Raw genomic sequence first — 20,951 nt, forward strand, 5'->3', positions numbered from 1 at the left:
TGGGAGATTTAATTTCCTTTTGATGATGTATTTGTACTCTGGCTAGAACATCTTCGTACCCAAAGTTGGCCATTGCAAGCCTGACCACCCTGCAGCTATGTATGATATGATCATTTTATCTGGTAAGCTGCCAGGTGTGTGCGTGTTTGAGTGAAATAATACTATTTAACAACCAACAGAGGGCGACAGAGCTAAAGCCTAATTTATTTATAATATAATGTAATATTTGAGTTGATACAATTATATGATTCTAATTGAATGGGCTAATAAACTAGTCAGTATCCACCCCAAGTGAATCATGTGTGTGTTCTGTAAGTCCGGTAAGTGTGTGTGATCAGCTCAATTGGATTAAACGTCTTATCTGAGCAGCTCTTACAGCAGCACTGGGAGAATGTGTGACAGAAGAGGACCCAGAAAATGAGAGAAGCACAACAGATATGGAGGGATGAACAGGTTAGCCAATCATTTTTCAGCACTTTCTTATTCTAGAAGTTTCACTGCCGTTTACAGTCAGTTTCGGTTGCAGTGTGGTTGTTGCAAATGCTTAAAGGCCATTTTTTTTCAAATTTCAAGATGTCTGCATAATTTATGGTTAAGATGTAAACGAAGTCAATCAGAGTGGTTTGATGTGAAATGACACTTTTCCGAGAAACAGCCAGCTCCGATTTCTGGTTGTGATAGGAGCCAAGGGTCGCAATGTCTACAACACAAATATAGACATTTTATTTACTATCCAAAACCACCAGTGAACCTGCATGTGTCTCCTGAATTCTGGTGTGTTGTTGATAATGGTCAAATAGTAATAAACCTAAAAAAAACACATTGTAGCCCAGAAACTTATCGTAAAACTTTTGTAAAAGAATGTCTCAGACATCAGGCAGTCTACTCATAACTGTTGCATGCAATAACTCTCTGTGAGGGAGCTTTTAGGGTCATTAAACTTCCCATCACCACCATTGTGGACAAGTCTGACTTGCTTGTCTTGAACAAAGAATTTCACATGAGGCCACTCTGAATGACTTTTTTTACATCCTCCCTCCGGAGCAATGCTTTATTAGGCTTGTAACAATACAACACATTGAACAGTATTGTTAAGTCAGGGCTAATATATTAGCTTGGGGCACTGCTTGATGCTGGGAAACCAGTCTGAATGGTTTAAAGGAAGCTCCACTGTGCCATTCTAAAGTCTCCAGTATTGTACTTATATAATGTTGAGCGCTCCTATTATGCTTACAAATTTTGTGAATTGTCACAAGTATGTTGATGCATACTATAACTCCTAACATACTCTAATAACTGTAATAAATAGTGCTTGCCATTTATACTAAGTGATATTTCCTGAAGGTATAGAATAGCACGAAACCATTTTAAACAGGTAAACTTAATCAGTGAATAGAAAGTTATAGGCTACAGAAGTGCTGGGCAGTATATTGTTTCTACTGGTAAACCAGTATTGGAGTTATACATCAATACCGGGTTTTTAGTATTAGTAAGTTTCTTTTGTGGAAATGTTTCTTTTTTAGTTAACATTAACGTTTACTGTGCGGTAAGGTTCCTGGATTGGCGTTATGGAGAAATAAAAAAATTCTATAGAATTCAGATGTTAAGCTTGTAACAGTAGAAGAACCTTTTTTGGTGCTATATAGAACAATTTTCAAAACTTTTCTATATAAAACTATATAAAACACATTCTCCATCAGTCTGAAGATCCATTTCACCAGAACTCACAGTTCTAAATGGAACCATTGCCTTTACTAAAGAACTCTTACCAGTACTCAGAAAGCATAGGTTTGTTAAATTTTATTACCTCTTACTTAAATATCATGTCATACAGTGATAGATTTTAAATAATAACACTGAATTGTATCAGGACTGCTCAGCAAAATGTAACAAAACAGCTGTTTAGTGTCTACAAATGTTGGAACGCGTTAGAGACCTCTTGCTTTCTGTTCACATTTTCCTAGATGGTTCCCACTTGAAGCGCCTACAGACCAAAGATTCTACACTGCATCTAAGTTTCCTTGGATGCAACTATAAACGCTCCACTTCCTTTTCTTCTGCCTCCCTCCTTCTGATTTGTCTCTTCCTTTCTCCTCCTCCCCTTTTCTCCTGAGTTTGGATGACTCAGCATAATGTTGACAGTTGTCCTGTGTGTTTTTTCCTTCTCGCTACTCTGAGATCAGTATGCTGTGCATCTTAGAATGACTGCGGTTGTTTTTTGAGAAAGGAAGACTGACCCCAGGTCTATCCAGAGCTGCCCAGTGAAGAGAGTTACTGTTACAGCTGGGTGAAAAATGATCCAGGGTGGTGGCCATATGAGGAAGTACACTGGAGGAGAGGGAAGGGGTGGAGATAGGAACCTGAGGAAGCTCTTAGTGAAGCGCTAGTGTTAGTGTTGGCGTGTGTGGGTGTAGAGGTCAAGTAGCAGAATGGGTGGCGGAGAGTGTGTGTCCACCCTGAAGGCGTGCATGCGTGGTGTGTGTATGCATGGGGGGGTGACGTATATCGTGGTGCATTGACTTTGTACGCATAGCAGTCTAGTCTGATTTAGCAAGCTAGCTGCAGTAGTGGGTCACTGCTGATTTAAATTTGTAGCTTGTGCACGCTTGCTCTTTAGTCGCAAGTCACTGTAGGTTCAAAGGTCTGCGGTTGCCTTGTGTAACTTCAAAAACACGGCAAGACAAAGGCTGGGAAGTCTGTCTCTCACTACTAGCGCATGGTAAGAATCTTATATGTCTTTCTACTCTGCTTTCACTTTGTGAATAGGAAGTTAAATGAAGCAAACATAACCAAACTGTAATAGAACTTAACTAAGTGGGATCCAAACACTATTATTTTTATCACTGTTACTTTAAGTAGTGTTAGTAGTGTTGTATTGTTGTTCTTCATGGTTATGAGATTTTGAACTTCGCTGCTGTTCCATTCTAGCTTGTGTAGCTGCAAACAGTTAGCGGTTGCTTGCAGAGTGAGTGGGCGGACATAGAGGAGACGGTATGTAAAGACTGAACAAGTAATTTGCTGTTATAAAGACGAAAAAAAGAATGCTAATTTTCCCCTTTATCTCCTTGCCAATTTCATAAAAAATACAAACAACACAGCAAACAAAAGGGATTATTGCACAGATTTTTTTTTAATTTCTACAAAATTCGAAAGTCTTTCAAGATGGCTTGATATGAAAGCGTTCATTGTAGAGAAACTTGTCAGCTTGTGTATTTTTACAATGGTGGAGAATGAAGCCATTGATCTCAGTGAATGCAAATATAGCCAGTTTATTTATTATCCAAAATGACCACTGAACCTACGTCTTCTGAGTGTAACATTGATTATGATGATATAGTAGTAAATCTTTTCTTTGGGAGATGAAATATTAACTTTATAACACCATGCATTCTGCACAGTAGCAGCTGTGCTAATAAATAACAAACTGTTGTCCTCAAGACCTCTTGAGGTGGCACAGTGGTGTGGCGTGAAGCTGAGATTCAGCTTAGTGTCCCAGATTCACTAGCATCCCTAGTGGTGCCTCCTACCAATACAATAAGTCTGGTTCATTCTCAGTGTTTCTCATCCCTCTTCCTGGAGGCCCACTGCCCTGCACCTTTTAGAGTTTTCCTCTGCTCCCAACACACCTGATCCAACTAATTAGCTTATTAACAGCACATTATTGAGTTAAAGGGGCAGGAAAAGAACTGAAATGTGCAGGGTGGTGGGCCTCCAGGAGCAGGATTGAGAAACTGCTGTAGAGCACTCGCTGTTCTCCCCCTAGCCTCAAGGATTCAATGTAAATATAAATAAGGTACACGCTTAGAAAAATATATGTGCTGGCAGAAGAACGGCTTCATGCTAAGAAGTATCGCAAACCGAGGATTTAATAATGGTCATACTGTATGTACAGTACTGTGCAGAATCAGAGACCACTCTTCATTTACTTAAGTTCCAGTCAATACAAGTTGTTCATTCAAAGCAGGAAACAGAATCTAACAGAAAAATACGCAGAAGTTTCAACAACTAAATATGTCATATTTTAAGTGTTTAGTGTGTCCACCTCTTGCCTTTATCACAGCTTCCATTCTTTTCAGGAGACTTTCAGTTTTCCAAGGAAATCTGCAGGGATATTTTTCCACACCTCCAAAGTTTAGTCTTAGAAGTTACACAGTTTGTCTTCTCACAGTGTAATTTTTTCAGATCTGAAGTAAGAGTGGATATAAGTACTGTTTATCTGATGGGGGGCCATTTTGGTGGTCTACCAGGTCTTGCATGGTTGTTAGGAGTCCGATTTTTTCAGTAGCTTGAACCCCAGGCTAAGTATACCTGTTTTTCACTTATTTTACTAATTTTACCTCAGAAATAGCTTGACTGGAAATTAAATACATAAAAGGTCTCTGAATTTTGCGTTGTACTGTGTATACATGTATACGTAAATGTAGAAGTTTTGCATGTGATAGTCTTTGTTCCCGTACACTGTGCTATGGATTGACTTGATTCAAATGTCTGCATGGGTTCCATATGACTAAAATACATGACATCACCAAAATTTCCATATAGTGATGTATTGTATTTTATATGTAATACATTATATTCATGTGGAATTTGAATGAAGTGAATTAATAGCGCTATAGCTGATCTAAATGATTAACATCACTGTTGTTGTCAGATGGAGCTGATCACTTTACCGGCCCTGCGCCGCATGGCTGTTTGCGGTGGTACCCATGGCAATGAGATGTCAGGAGTTTTTCTGGTCCCTGAGCTCGAGAGACAGAGGAAAGAGAAGGGGGATGCAATATGGCCTGTTCCTTTGACCACGGTGCTGTCCAACCCTCGAGCCACCAAAGAGTGCAAGCGATATGTGGATAAGGACCTGAACCGCTGCTTTCACCAATACTATCCTCAGGTCAGTAGTGGGATTACATTACATTCTTGGATATTTAAAGGGTCCATATTGTTATTTTTTTCATATATTGTAATTTTTCCTCTGATGTCCAGTTATAACATTTATACCATTTTCCAACCTCTCTTTATGCCTAAGAACTAATCAGGCTGTTTTTGTTACTGTGCCTTTAAGACTGATATATGTAAATGAGCTCTGTTCTGATTGGCTGTCCTGTATTGTACTACTCTGTATTGTACAAAAAGTAGTCCAGGGTGGAACACCCTTTATAAATTGAGTATGAGTGGGCGGGGCCAAACTGCTGTAGACGAAATAGGTGGATTTGTGTAAATGTGTTAGAAGTGGGCTATAGGACAAATACCTAATATCTCAATACTTCAAGAAAATTTCTCCATATACAGTATGTCACAATATTTATTTTTTCAGACATCTGATCCGTTGGAACTGAAAAAAGAAACACTAGTGCTACATTTTAATAAAAATGTATCAAAACTGTGAACACAACCTTTTTCAACATTTGGCATACTATGTTGCACTAAATCCAGAGTCTGACCAAATCGGCTGTGGGTCAAATGTGATCTTAAAAGTATGCATTTTCTGTTTGTGCGCAGAGTAAGAAGTAAAAACGTTTAAATGGCTTGAACGTCTCCTACAGCTGTCAAAGTCGTTGCTTAGCAGCGGCGTCTCAGCGGAGTGATACAGTGTTTGTGAAAAACCCATGATGTTATGGTGAAATAGCAGCGCAGTTAGAACGCTTCTCAACCAATCAGCTTGTGTGGCCGGAACTAACTGTTGTATAAATTGTCATATTGCTCAGTCCCAAAATGTGTTGCTTTTTTGTGACATCACAAAAACAGTGAATTGATTAATTCAAAAAGAGTGAACAGTAGGTTTTGAAACTTTAAAAGTGCAGTAACTTTGAAAGTGATATGGGCCTTTCAGGGTTTACTGCTAGTACAAATAGGGCTTCCATCTTTCAGAATGATTTACCAGAGCGAAGGTACAGAATGCAATGAAAACTAACTGTCTCTCACAGTTCTCCCATCACAGACTCCACTCCTTATGAAGTTCGGAGAGCTCAGGAGCTGAACTCTCTGTTGGGTCCTAAACAAACCGATGATGCCGCAGACCTGATCTGTGACCTCCATAACACCACTGCTAACATGGGCCTCACCGTCATCTCCTACTCACACACCAACTGGATCTGCCTGCACATTTTCAAATACCTGCAGGCAAGACAAAAACGCCAGTGCACAGTGCTGTATCCTAACTTTGCATTAGTTATTTGTGAATCAAATGCACTGTAATTAGTAAAAGCTCTAAAGCTATGTTTACATTACAAGCCTCATTGCTCAAATCAGATTTTTTTGCTCAAATCCGATCTCTCTGACATGATGGTTCACACTCATTTTATGTAAGTGATTCAAATCTGTCGTTAATGTGAACGAACTGGTGTCCTGAAATGACCCGCTGCGCACATCCTACTCAGTAACGTCACAATGAATCACATGCGCCACGTGCATCAGCAAACAAACTAACGAGCAGAACGAGCCTTCACTGCAAAGAAAGTTAACTCTGATCAGCTCTCAGCTGTTTGTTATTAGAGTGAGAAAAAAAGGTGAGATGTGTTGCTTTTCCACCGTTTACAGGCTTTAACTTTTGTTTGGCGCTGTTGCCATGGTAACTCTGAATGATGGCGCATTCGCAGTGGGGAAAAAAGCACATGAATTCTGATCCGAGCGTTCACATTAAGGTCGCATGGCCACGAATCGGATAGGTATTCGATCTAGGACCACATATGAAAGTTCCCTAGTTTTGATAATAAATAAAACATCAAATTATATATAAAACAACTTTCTTGAGGTTTGCAGCTGATTTTGCAGCTGAAGTTTGGTTTTAGTCATGTAAGGTCTTGGTCTGGGCCCTCTGTGATCCCACGGCCAGCCACCAGAGGGAGTCATAGTGCATTCCTGTGGTAATGAAGGGTAATTAGTGACACCTGTATCTGATCCTCCTTAAGCTGAGCTCACCCACAGACTCTGCTCAGTCCTGCTGTTTCAGAGTTCTGGCAGCAGCCTGGCCGGTAATTTTGGCAGAGGCTTCTTGAATTTACTCTCAGGTGTGTGCATGTGCTGTGCTCAGACCCTTCTCCTCTCCTCTCCTCTCCTCTTCAAAATATATATATATATATATAAATGAATAAATAAAAAAAACAAACCTCCCTCTTTCAGCTATCTACTTTAAGCCACTGAGGGCATTCCTTAGCTGTCCATTTCAATCATTTTGGTTGGGAAAAAGGATAAAGGAATAAACTTTGTGTTTCCCTTTTGTTCCTCCGTTAATGATGTCTTCAGTATTTTCAGCAGTAACATGTAGGAACTTGTAGTAGACCTTGAAATATTACATGAATACTTGAAATACTCAAAATTTAAACATCACCAGGATCTAGGTCTTTTAAACCTACCTATTTGCATGAACTAGACACCTGGAATCCTTTGTTTGCTGCAAGTTCATTAATACTTGGGGTTAATTTCTGAGCTGCTGAGCTAACGTTAATTGTATATATTTCCTGAACTGCAGTTGTTTGGTAATACAACTGGTGTGGAACTGTATAGAATTGTGTAGAACTAAGGTGTAACTTGTCCCATAGATTGTTGTTAGGGTAGGAGAGTCAGAGCGCACATTACGTTGCAGTGCATGCTGGGGACTGTAGTGTAGTGCACTGTACAACAAGCTAATTTTAACAGAAAATTAAAATATTTTTGCGGGCCGGATAGGATTGTGTCATGGGCTGGATCTTTAAGTGTCACGGGCCTTGTGTTTGACGCTTGGGAACTAGACTGTAGGATTAGCTCGCAGTTCTTTACCTTTCTAGCTTTTTTTTCTGAAAAAAGACTGCTGACTCTTTACACAGGCAAACATCATTGCCTATTTATGGATGTTTTGTTTTTTTTTTAACAGGAAAAAATAACCACAGTGCCTGTGAGACTGGTCTTGCTGAATATTCCAATCTGCGATGCTTATTCTTTGGAGTCCCTGTCCAAGTATGGCATTAGTAAGTGTTTTGGTTTAGGGCTACATGCCTGTTTTGTACAACATACAGTTCTGTGTGCAGTATTAACTGGCCTATGGTTGTGGTTGCCCAGGTTTAGAGGTTGGCCCACAGCCACAAGGCGTCGTCAGGGCAGACATCTTTAATGCCATGAAGGAGGGAGTTAATGCCGTTCTGGACTGGGTTAAAAACTTCAACTCAGGTACATCTTATGAGCTGAGAAATCTGTCTTATTGATTAGGGTTGAAGGCTCTTTTTAAAGGTTTAATATGTAACTGCAACTACAAAAAGTCTGGATATGCCTGAAAAGCCAACACAATGCTTTCTGTGTGTTGTAGGAGAAGTAATTGAAGGAGGGGATGTGGAAGCTTTCATGTTTGAAAAGAGTGTAGATTACCCCCGAGACCCAGAGACTAAGACCCCCTCAGCTGCCGTCCACCCTCAACTGCAGGTAATGGCATCTGGATTGTCTGTACTCATACCATAACCTAGTTAGCAAGTTTAACAGTAGGGGAAAATGGGAAAGTGCCTGCTAAAAGAGAAAATCTGAAAAAGTCATCTTGACCCACTGTTCAACTTGACTCTGCCTGGGGTAAGAAGGCCCCCTGGTGAAGCTTGCATGAATTTGTCACCTCAGTTTTACACAATATATACAGTACAGTACTATCTACAGGGGCAATATATACAGTATCTGTGTTTTTAATTTTCAGTCAAAAAAAACATTAAGCTCAAGTTATTAATTTTTCAGGAGATATTTCTGAAGTGATTAAACATAAGTTGCATAAGAAATAGGAATGTCAAAGAAAAATAAGTGAAACAGGAGTGTTCATAACTAGACTATAAAAAAAATAATTATTGATAAAACGGGACGAAAATACGCCTCTAGTGTTCTCAGAATGTGGACTCACCACCGTCCACACCTCAACATCACTCAATGTGTTTGGGGTTGCTTGGATTGTGAGAAGCAGAAAATCCAAAAGCAACTTCTAAGACTGAACTTTGGAGGCGTGAAAAAACATCCCTGCAGGTTTCTCTTGAGAACTTGAAAGTGAGTCTCCTAAAAAGAAAGGAAGCTGTAATAAAGGCAAAGAATAGACACACCAAATATTGAAAAAATATATTTAGTTGTTCAGGCTTTTTTTAAAAGTTGTATTTTTTTTTACTTGACACTGGAACATGAATAACTTAATGGCCATTTTGACTGGAAGTTAAACAAATGAAGGAAAGGATTTTTTCACAGTACTGTAATAAAATGTATATGACAAGTAATATGTAGTCCTTGTATTTTTCCGAAATTGTATTAATACAACATTTTTAGAACAACTAAAAATAGCACATTTTAAGATGAAAAATGAGGCCACTATCGATTTATGCCTTGATGATTCTACTGCATTTCAATAAACTATGAATAAAGGCAATTAGCAGTAAAATAAATATTTAAAATATCCATATTGTATTGTCTTTTAATTACATAGTATCATCATTATATTACATAATTATTTGTTGTTGTTAATGCAGTGGAATTCAAACAAAGCAGTGGAATTCATCATTGGTAACTCATGAGTGCAAATGATTAGTGCACATGACCTAACAGATCAGGTGTGGATGGAGCTCAATCTACAGCTAGCATGTAATGCTAATGCTAGCTAGCCAATGAAACTCCAATGAACTTTCTGTCCACTATTGTCTATTAACATTAAAGCATTAACAGAAACATTAAAATGTTACTGGAGAATGTAGTGATCCAGAATTACAGTATTAATTAGACCACTGTTGTTGATAAATGTGTCAGCACTGCCCATCATTTCCTCATGAGAGAAAATAAGGAGGTGGGCTTTTTAACCTTTAACCTTACCCCAAGTTAGCCTCCATTTATTAGCTTATAGTATTTCCTGCCAGTGTTGTAGCCTATTTAGTGTTTAACCACTGACTTTTTTCAGTTTTACAAGGTGGGCAGCCTGTTTATTATCTCTTATCATTACAAGATTACAGTTGGAAAATGTCTAGTGAGGCAGTTCGTTATCTTGGAGCCTAGTGAATAAATAAGCGGTTCATATCATTCCTCCAGGATCGAGACTTCTGTCTCCTCAAACGTGGAGATCCCATGTTCCTCACCTTCTCTGGAGAGACAGTGAGGTACGAAGAAGAAGAGCCACTCCATCCTTTCTTCATAAACGAGGCTGCTTACTATGAAAAGGGAATTGCCTTCCATCTGGCTCAAAAGAGGACCTGGACTATTCCGAGCATACAAGCAAAGAAAGAGTGAGAGAGATTCTAAAGAGGGGTCATGAAAACAGGGGTGCAGGAGACGATCTACGCACAAAAATGCCAAAATCATGTCTTAATTTAGTAGATCGTGTGAGTTTGAGCAGCAGAAAACACTTGTAACTGCATAAACGTGTCACCAGTTTGTAGATCGGCTCATGTTAATTGGGAATCTGTAATTTATGCGCTGTCATGTGAATCATGAATTTGCATAATTAACACCCCTCTCTTACTAATGCCATGTAAAGTCAGAAACCCGGCCTTATTAAGTCATTTTGCAGGGATATTGACAATATTGCAATGTTAAAGGGCCCATATCTTACTCTTTTACATTGTATTTCTTCCCCCGAGGTCATAATTCATTTTTATATGACAATTTCCAACCTCTCTTTATCCCTTAGAATTAAACAGCCTGTTTTTTTTTTTACCATGCTTTATATGTAAATGAGCCCTGTTCTGATTGGCTGCCCTGTACTGTGTATTTTTCACAAACAAGGGCTGAAATACTTCCCAATATGGGCCTTTTAAATAATAGCCTTAACAGACAATTTATATGAAAGTTAATATTCTAGTAATTAAATTAAAAATTTTAGTTTGAGTTTTATATCCAATTTATTTTTTTCTTGCTTTTGCATACGACAGACTACTTGCATTTGACTCATTAGACTGCTCCAAACTTTTATCCTCGGCCTAAAAAAAAATTCTGTTTCTTTTTAGATAGTCCCCCATAGATTAACTACTGATGTAGTTGTTAACGAAGTAACTGTTGAAAATCTGAATTGATTCTAAACGGTGGTGGGGTTAGAGTTTGTATTTGGACCAGGGTTAGGGCTAGGACCAGGGTTGAGGTTAAGGTAAGCCAGGTTTAGAGTTTAAATTATGGTCAGTTTAATAGATCTTACCTGAATGTAACTTGAAAGCAAATTAAGTATCTACAAAGCATCTAAAGTGGACTGTCCAAATAATAGTGTTGCCAAGAATTCCAATTACAATAGTACTTATGAAAGCAGCGAGTATGACTTGGTGCGTGCATGAGGCCTAATGTATTTGATAATTTGATCCTCAGTACCGATGTTCTCTTACAAACCACAACCTTAGGTATATTAATCTTCTAATACTGTGATTATTATAGGCATTATTATAGATGGTACGATCAGTCAGTTTTCTATAAGATGCCCTATAAAGTGTAATGTATCACTTGAAACGTACAATTTTAAACATAACTTCATTTTTACACTCAATTCTTCACCAAATGAAGTCACCAAATAAATATTCCACTAGAAAAGATGTTTATTGTGATCACTTGGAATGAAGACGTATAAAAATATGTATAAAAGGCAGAAAGATGCTGAGTGTTTTGGACACTGTTGAGATGTCACAGTGATCTGCCCTCATACACTGCAGAGTGAGGTAATCTTTAAACCCAGATTTAATGTATTGCATGTATTGATTGTGTTCTTCACTTGTGCATTTCTAGCTGTTTTCTGAAAGAAGCTTGTTTCTGACAATCTTCAAGAAAAATTCAAACATTACAAAGAAGGTCAAGCACAGCATTGGTAATGAGGCACATGCAAAATGAAAACAAAACATTCCAAATAAACTATAAAATATATATATATACACGCACACGCACACAACAGTCATGCTTAGTGGTATTACAGTGGTTACCTGAACCACCAAGAAACCAATCTGACAGCAATCCAGCCGAGAAACCAATACAGCTTTAAAGACCACACTGTAGTGAAGACCACAATCCAAAACATATACAAGAAAAAGGTAAAAAGGCTTAAGTGGTTGATGCTCATAATATTGCTGCACACTGAGCTGCTGTGTTATTGGTTTGAGAAACAAAGGCAAGAATTTATGGCATTCTTTTTTTATCATTGTACATGCATATTTACACATCTAATATAAATCTTATGCTACATACTGCATTCATGTGGACAAAACTAGAAACTGCTTACATCGAAAAACTTCTACCAATGCACACAAACACAGGAAACGTGAGATCTAGGCAATTAATTGAGGTGAGTCTTCAGATGAAATCTGGCTATCTGGCTTAAATGGGAAAATTTCAGCTTAATTCAGTCACTGAGTTGTGAAGTCATTCAGAGTGGTTTGATGTGAAACAGTTGTCTGTAGAGAAACTACACACTTTACATGTTTTCTTTGGTGCCAGGAACCAGGGGTGGTGATGTCTACTTAGGTTGATCCAAAAAGAAAAGTGGTGATGGAGGGCTGTGGGGGAAATATGGTGCCCAGTGAGAGAGGAAGCCTCATGCATCTTTTATACAGTGATAGAAAACATGAGGGCACATAGAAAGCTCCGGTCCTACACACTGCAATTGATAGATTTACTGTTGCCAATGGCTACTTGCGTGTGACATAACTCCTCAGGCCTATCAGGCTGATGTGGATAATATCCTAAATGACTGATGAAGCTACATATGTGTCTGTTTGCCTTACAGCACCCTGCTTGTCCCTCTCCAGGAACAAACTTTGAAAAAATGTGTCAGGCAGAAAAATGGTTACAAACAGATCATAATACGATGTCTCAAAAATCAGGCAGTGTATTCATATCCATTTCACATAACTGTTTGTGAAGTAGCTTTTAAAGACGGTAAACACTTAGGATGTCACCACTAATGTGAACAATCCTAATGCAGTAAATTACTCTGCAATGAAGCTTTTCACATCAGGCCACTTTAAAATGACTGTTTATCATCTTAATAATTTAATTATGCAGAAATTTTAAAACATCTGAGGAAATTTCCCTTTCCCTTTAGTGGCAAACTGCTTAACAGAACATATCTATTTTTCAAAACATGCTAAATAATCTATTTCCTGGCATTTCTGGTACCAGTTCCTGCTACTGAACCATCTCCAGCAGGCCACAATTCTAGTTTGTTTGCTCTTTTCTAGGCTCTTGCCTATTTAGGTGGTATTAAGAGCCAAAGTACCCTAAAAATAATTTTGCTTGTGAGTCATAATTTCAAATAGACACAGGTGCAACACAAGCAAATAAAATGAAAAACAAAAACCACAGGTCCTGCCGTGAATTTGATCACACAAAATCAAAATTACAAAAAAAGTCCAGGCCATCTAAAAAAGTAAAACCATTCACTTGTCATAATAAATCTGTTTCCCTTACAAAATCTATTGGAAGTCGAATGGGTGGATCTCAGGTGATACTACATTACATGTTCGGGAATATTTAGGTACTTTCTGAACATGGGTCCATTTGGTGTCTGTGGGGTCTAACAGAGTGGTAAACAAGGAGGTAATAAAATGAAGGTGAAAGCCTCTTCGAGTTAAGCACTTGGGATCAAAAGTGGGTATACATGGACAAGGAACATATGATTAGTACAAGCCTGTTAACTGTTGTCTTGAGTAGGTGCAGTCCTTCAGTTAGTGGTCAAGCATTAGCCTAAGCAAAGCGTGGGCTGAGCTTTTTAGAAAAACCTGACTCCTAGGAAACCATGCAGCTGTTCACACTGGTTTACAGAGATGGCTGCATGGGAGGGCGGGGTCCACCACTGACTAGGCGACCCTGTAGGCTGTCATGCGGGTGTAGTTTTTCCGGTGGCTCCTGGCAGCCCAAATGAAGAGAGCAGCTGCCATCATCTGGAGCGGCGAGGAGACGAGCGCCAGGTAGAGTGACCAGCCCAGAGAGTAGTCCATCCCTTCAGGCCAATCTAATGCTCTGTGCAGCAGGTCTATTCCAGCTAGGAAACAGCATACTGTAGCCAGAGAGCACAGGCCTACAGAAAGGAGCGGACAAACATGCGGTCATTTAAAGAGAAATTTGTTCCTGAGTAATCCAATTAGCAATGTACACAAAGTAATTCGGAGTGGTTTGATATGAAATGGAGGAATATAGAGACTTGGACTGCTTTACAGCGATGGTGAAAGGAACCAGAGATCAAGCTGTCAACAGTGCAGATGACTCCTTGTGAACTGACATGAAAATGACATTGACAGCAGTCTTTTCTTGAAAGATGCCACTCAAGTCTATCTAGTAAATTTTTCAACATCTTTGACATTGAAAAGTGTGCATGTGTGTATCTAGGACATCTTACCAGCCAGCAGATGGAGTAACCCGACAAACAGGGTGGGGGTGATGCTGCGACAGAGACAGGCACAAACTCCGATCAGCGCTCCCAGAAACACCAGCCCAAGAGACACCAGTGGGAACAAGAACCGACACCTCCACAGATCTTAGCGCAGCAGAAGGGAGAAAATATTTCAAAGACCATTCTGAGATCATGCAGAAGTGTCGCATTAGCCGGGTTTCCATTCAAACGTTCACAAATGTTATGCGCCTTTACAAAATTTAGTTCGGAAAAAAATCTAATTAAGTCGTGCTTCCATCCACTACAGTTATGCAAAGAAACTTTAGGTGACGTAGGCTACCATGATTAGGGGCTGCTTTAAAGAGCAAGGGCCAGAGATTTCACTCTGCTCTAAGTACAATTTTCTTTACAGCCATTTGCCATCTTTTATGATTGTCTGCAGCTCAGAGACACCAGGCAGGATGAGCAATGGCCCACCTATTGAGGGCTGAAATCTGCCACACCAACAACGTACACCTTGCATATGTGAACGCAAACGCACCAGACAATTCTGGAAGCATGTTGTGCAGAGCTGTTATTCATACAAGCTTTAGATTAGGCTTTTCAGAATGTTGAAAGCAACCTTCAAAAAAGCTATGCAACACGACTGGACCGTCTGTAGGGCCAATCATTTCTTGCTTACGGCTTGCAGCGTCATTGTTTATTCGAAAAACTCTTTTCCATCATCCATTTTTGCATTTCGGCTTTAGCGATATTCTTACTTTTCCACCTTGTCCTAGCGTAAAACATTTTTTGCGATATTGGGGAATTTTTTTCAAATTTCGGGCTTTTTACATTTCAAAATTCACAAAAAACTGGTGGATGGAAAACCTGCTACAGACGTGTTAATTGGCACTGCCGAAAAAAACATAACTGTGACTCGTATTGTGCGTATCATAAAAATGTCTTCATGTACATTTGTGACACTTTACATATTTCTTTGCTATATTGCCCAGCTATCAGGCCACTTACAAGTGCGGAGTAGATCCTCATCATTACTGGAGTTGCCAGGGTGCTTGTACTTGGTTTCAAACTGCTGGGGCAAAGTGAAGGACTCACAGTCAGTCATCATTTTAGTTTCTAAAGAAAGGAAGAAAGCATCAGAGACAGGGAGAGAAGGAGATGCTTTACTTTAGCAAAAAGAATAAACCTTTTGAACATTTTTATACAACTTCTTAGAAACCAAAACGGCGATGGTCCCAAGTGTCTCTGTGTAACATACTGAAAAGGGAAATAAAACAAATCTCGTCTTCTGGGAAGGCTCTAAACTAGATCTCAGAACATTGCTGTTAAGATTTTACTGCATTCGATTAAGAAAGCATTAGTGAGGTCAGGTCAGGTAGTTGTTGGTTTTGGATCACAAACCCCATTCCAACTCATCCCTAAAGTATTAAATGGAGCTCCATCACTCTAGAGAACACAGCTTCACAATGCTAGGGAGTTGTATACACCTCTTGCCAATAACTGGCACTAGGCACAATGATCTTGGGCCCATGGGTGGCTGTTCCAGAGCATTAAGTTCTATTGGCAATACTTTTCTAAGGACATTATACAACCTGTGTGTACAACTGAACACCAGTATCAGCAGTGGGTGCACCTTAAGGTCACTGAATTCCCTAATAATTTAGGACATATAGTGCATCCCACCTCAATTTTTGTGCTGCTATCTGAGCCATCTGTCTGTTTTTCTGTGTACATGACAACAACATGATTTAAAAAACTGTACAAACTTACAACTTCTGCCAGTGTGTGTAGATAAAACAAGCCTTAGAAGGTTTACTAGATGAAAATAAATAAATGATCATTCCAAAAAAAACTGGCCTACTTTAAAGCACAATTTTGCAATAGAGCTTAAACTAATTATTCAATCTTCTCCTTACCAGGCTGTTTAAACCAGTGTGGTTCCCGAGGCACCAGAATGCAGCGCCACCACAGCCCCAGGGTGCCGTTGAGGCGGAACAGGGCTTCACTGTACGTCTTCTCACTCACATCTTCAGACTTAAAAGTTTCCCTCAGCATCTGCAGGTCCGAGCCGTTCATGGCATCATTGCTAGCTGGCAGGCTCCGGTACTGGTACCAGTGCTGAGTGCCCACTGCCACCGACAGATACACGCTAGCCAACAGACTCAAAACAGAGCCGATCACTAGCGCCGTGGCGTAACGATTATCGACCATTTTTGAGGTAAAAGGAGTCTTCTGTAAGTCCTGTGTATAGTAGTGTAGGCTGTAGGCTCTCCTTTAGCCTATGTTTTGAAGTCCTTTATAACTGAATTCTGAAGAATTCAAGAGTTTTCATCTCTTTACTGTCTTGGGCATGAATTAATCAAGAATATATGGGGAGAACCTTCATCATTACAACCTGTTCTGTCCATCAGGGCCAATAACATTGCCTTAGTTTCAATACATGGACGATTCTGATGGTCACATTCTGGGAGAGGTAAGTCATAGTTGTCCCATTTCGCTCCTCAACTGAAATATAGAGAGAAGAAAAGCAATTCAGTTTAGTCTGCAGTTGTGTGGACAAAGTCCAGTGAAGAGTTCAATCTGCATAGTAACTAAATAACTGCACTGCCACATGTTGTCTTAGGCTACGTTGGCAAATGAGAGCAAGAGAACCTTGTTTGCATGAACAGGTACCCATTACAGGCCCATATTCTACTTTTTTTGTATTTTACTAAATCTGCCACTCATTCCACAGTGCATACAGTCCATATATGGCAACTAAGTGGTCTGTTTTGAACTCGTTCTTTTTTGTGATGTCAAAGAAACCTAACACATTCACATATATCACCCAGCAGTCTAGCCTGTCTAGTTATACTGAAGCTATAAGGACGGTTACAGCCTGGAGAGCAGGCAATCAGACCAGGGATCATTTTACATGCAAGTCTTACAGACAACAAAAGCAGCCTGTTTAATTCTGACAGATAAAGAGAGGTTAAAATGTTAATGTAAAAATGATTACACAAACATCATAAGTGTAGCTCTTCAAAAAAATTAAGCACAAGAAAAATTTTGACATTATCCTCTTATAATTATTAACTGAATTATGAGTCAGGTTCAAGGGGATAAGTTATTCATTGTCCTCAATAAGTTACAGTAATGTGAAGTTGTGCCAGACGACGCCTGGTTGAGTAAAAACATTATCCACTGTTTATTTTTGTTTAGAAAGGTCTCTGAAGGAGTCAAATTTGAGCTGACACGTGAATTCCATCTTAGGGGTGGGCAATATGACAATATTTTATTGTTATTGTGATAAATTATATCATGACACTTTGAGTGGTCCGTTTAGATGAAACACTCAACAGACTCTCAGTAAAAACACACAAGGGTTAGGATTAGGTTTTGGGTTGAGGTTAAGGTTAGGATTAGGTTTTGGGTAAGGTTAGATTTTGCATAATGGAAGTACTATATTAACAATACATCTACTTGATGTAAGCAATGTATCAACAGAACATCTACAAGATGTTTATTTCAATGTATTGAGATGCTTCACTACTGCTACTTCACTGATACGTTGTTGATGTGTTACTGATGATCTGTAAAGAGTTTATTAATCATCTACAAAGTTCCACTCCAAATAAAGTGTTACCAATTATGGCTTTTCTGAGTCTATTGTAAACATTGTCAGTACTTAAAAAACACAGACTAACTATACGTTTCATTAGAAAGTGGACATATTTAGGCCTGTTTAATTGAATTTAGTGCAATGCAGTTTGTAAAATGCTGAATAAAAACCATTGTAGTTGTAGGATTAACTATTAGTATTATTATTTTATATGTGGCACATGTTTTGTTTTGTCTGTTCCAACGTATTAAATCTCAGAGAAACTATCGTGATGCATATCGTGTATCGTGAAAATAGTTGTAAGTATCGCCCACCCCTGAACCACCGCAAAACCTAGATAAGGGTCCGATTCGCCATCAAAAGCCTCTACCAACCATTGAGATTTTAACTAAGCGCGAACACAATATAATAACAATAGAAAACACGTTTCAGGGAATCTGTAGCTACACTGTAGTTACAGTCAGTTGTTGTTTTTACTGCTAAGTTTGTAATAGCTGTGGACTTGCTAGGCTAACGGCTGAGAACAGACTGCACATTTTCACTCCAGTTCCTGAGTGAATATGTTTTCAAATATCTTTCTATGAATGATAAGTTAAAATACCAAATGGAAGTGGCTTTACTAGCTACACAGCAGAACCTGCATCTGTGGTCTGTAACCAACCTCTGAGAAAACGAAAGGACAGCTGTTAGCCAGCGCCGCTAGCCGGTCTCTAGCCGAAACGCCATCAAACACATAGAACACCAGGTTGGCTTCAACGTCAATTTGTTTGGCTTAACTGGTATCTGACCCATACATATATTGAGACATTGAATACCCCTCGGTTACTCGAACATGCTGGTTGTTTTTATGTAAGAGACAGATATTTATTAACGCGGGCTAAATTTAGCCAGACTCACCATTTTAGCCGCCCAGTCCAGTCTGTGTATCTGTATCTGCATCAGCTCTTTCCGGTTGTGTTGGGCGCGTCCGGACTGCGCAATCAACACGCCTTGTTCATTTACATCAACACGACCTGCTGTGGAAGATATTTGTCACTACATAGATTATAATACCGCTGTCGAATATGTTTTTGATGTGCAAAACATTTTATTCATTAAAAAAAATATATTCAATTCCAAAATTGTCGGTGCTTAATGCAGCATTGGATTACATCCCTTATAATAATGAATGATAAGAGCAATACCTCCTTCAAATATCTAGAGCTCTGCAACGCATGACTCCTCAACATCTTACAGAAGTCCAGAGAGGCCATGAGGTAGTTAAAATTTTCTGGATTGTTATCTTGAGATAAAAAGTTAACTATCTTGTGATTTCACGATAACAAAGTTGTTATCTTGAGATCACAAGATAATTAACTTGTTATCTAAAGTTAACTGTTATAGCAACAGCTCATGGCCTCTCCGGACTACCAACCTATCTATCTATCTATCTATCTATCTTATTTATATATTTATCTTGTTGATTTGTTTGTATTTTACTTTATTTTAGATCTTTTTTGCTGCTGTTAATTATCTTGTGATCTCAAGTTAACAACTTTATCTTGAGATCACAAGATACTTTACAACTTTATCTTGAGACCACAAGATAGTTAACTCGTTATTTAATTTTTAATATAAACTCCAGGTGTTGGAGTTTAAAATGGTGCCTCATGTGTATCCATGACGTCAGTGAGCTTGAAAGCCAATGAGCTGATCCGCTCGCCAACCAATCAGCACTCAGTATCAGTAATGCTAATCAATCAACAGTCAGTGATTAGCAGTAATGTTAGCGTCCTGCTGCCCGAAAGTTTGCTGTAGGAAAAAAGGAAACATACAGGTGAGTTTTCTTTTTTTCTTTTTGGTGAAATACATCCTTCTACTTTCTAAAATTAACGAAATTTTACGGGCAAGTGATTAGAAACTATTTTATCCGTTCGTTTTTAGTCATTTATCTCCATTCGCCTCCATTCATTGAGGACCCGCTCGCGGGCGCCCTCTGGCGTTTCACGGTCATGTTTTTGATATAACGGGGAAACCGGACAAGGCCAGGCTCCTCACAAGCGGGCTCTGGTGGGGCTCGGCAACTGATGTTCCGGCAAAATATGTAAGGGCAGATCTCACCCGTATTGAGGCAAATCCCACCTATATTGAGGCAGATTCTACCTGTATTGAGGCACATTCCACCTGTATCGAGATCCGAGTCGTCGCCAACGCTCCAACGCAGAAGCGCGCGCTTAGATCAGCTTCTGGAAACTTCTGAAGGCTTCAAAACGCGTTTGGTAGCTAGTTAAGTAGCTAAATGCATGGTTTATCTTTTCAGTTACACATTTAGCTAGCTGCTCAAACCTAATTCTGTGATTTGTTAGCGTTGAACTCTTTGTATGTTAAAATGAAAATGAGCATCACTTGTTAACAGTTCGCTTTCTTAGCTCGCCGTTATCTGCCGCGGTCACGGGCCTTTGAGATAGAACAGGTTTGTAGTTGACTTTATAAAATGTTTCCTCCTGGGGGTGCCTGCTTGTATCATACATGAAAATTCGTGGACTTTTGGCATGAATCGTGTGGAGTCGATGAGTTTTTGTTGGGCGGGGTGACTCAACAGAGAGCAGAGTGCATGTGCAAGTTCTCCTATCTGTAGCACAGATGGTGTTTATGTTTCTTATTATTTAAAAAAACATGTTCATGAAGCATATTTCTGTGCCACCTCAAATTGTGGAGTGAAAACAGTAAGATTTGAGGTGATTTAATGGAAAATTCAAAGATAAAAGAACTGTGGATTCCTGCTTTGTTCAGAATTGGTTTCAGTACAATGTGGACTCCCACTTTTGTTGCCCGCTTTTAAGGATGGAGATGACATTGTGAGATGGGGTGCTTCTGTCTTTGAAAATACTCTAAGGTGGAGAGGTTCCCATAAAGATACAAAAATACTAAACTTGTGTAAAAGTAAAAATGATCTTTTAATTATAATGATGTGTTTACTTGTAAAAGTCATTGCAGTTGAAGATGAAAGGTAATGGTAAACTAATTTAGCGTTTTGTGTTTAATATGATCATGGACATAGCTAACTAACTTGCAGTTATATTATTTTGATGA

General features: G+C 39.1%; 2 protein-coding genes across 2 annotated transcripts; one reads left to right on the forward strand and one right to left on the reverse strand.

Moving 5' to 3' along the window:
• Positions 1 to 2,141: 2,141 nt before the first annotated feature.
• LOC118804195 (N-acyl-aromatic-L-amino acid amidohydrolase (carboxylate-forming) A-like) lies at positions 2,142 to 11,487 on the forward strand. The gene is given in 9 exon segments (XM_036564752.1): positions 2,142 to 2,719; positions 2,929 to 2,991; positions 4,652 to 4,867; positions 4,869 to 4,888; positions 5,922 to 6,117; positions 7,847 to 7,940; positions 8,032 to 8,139; positions 8,276 to 8,388; positions 10,006 to 11,487. Coding segments are annotated over 7 exon segments (945 nt in total). The 5' UTR covers positions 2,142 to 2,719; positions 2,929 to 2,991; the 3' UTR covers positions 10,204 to 11,487.
• Positions 11,150 to 18,869, reverse strand: cldnd1b (claudin domain containing 1b). Its single transcript, XM_036564753.1, has 5 exons — positions 18,777 to 18,869; positions 16,195 to 16,783; positions 15,287 to 15,394; positions 14,282 to 14,419; positions 11,150 to 13,963 (listed from the first exon to the last, which is right to left on the reverse strand). The coding sequence occupies exons 2-5, from the start codon at positions 16,487 to 16,489 to the stop codon at positions 13,743 to 13,745; spliced, it is 762 nt and encodes a 253-aa protein (XP_036420646.1). The 5' UTR covers positions 16,490 to 16,783; positions 18,777 to 18,869; the 3' UTR covers positions 11,150 to 13,742.
• Between the last annotated feature and the right edge of the window lie 2,082 nt (positions 18,870 to 20,951).

The sequence above is a fragment of the Colossoma macropomum genome, unplaced genomic scaffold, assembly GCF_904425465.1.
Source record: "Colossoma macropomum unplaced genomic scaffold, Colossoma_macropomum, whole genome shotgun sequence".
NCBI classification, from domain to species: Eukaryota; Metazoa; Chordata; class Actinopteri; order Characiformes; family Serrasalmidae; genus Colossoma; species Colossoma macropomum.

Coding starts and splice junctions, on each gene's coding strand:
- cldnd1b (XM_036564753.1), bottom strand. CDS start 16,489: ATGGTCGATAATCGTTACGCCACGGCGCTAGTGATCGGCTCTGTTTTG. Junction 15,395..16,194: donor ACACTGGTTTAAACAGCCTG/GTAAGGAGAAGA, acceptor TCCTTTCTTTAG/AAACTAAAATGATGACTGAC. Junction 13,964..14,281: donor GTTACTCCATCTGCTGGCTG/GTAAGATGTCCT, acceptor TCCTTTCTGTAG/GCCTGTGCTCTCTGGCTACA.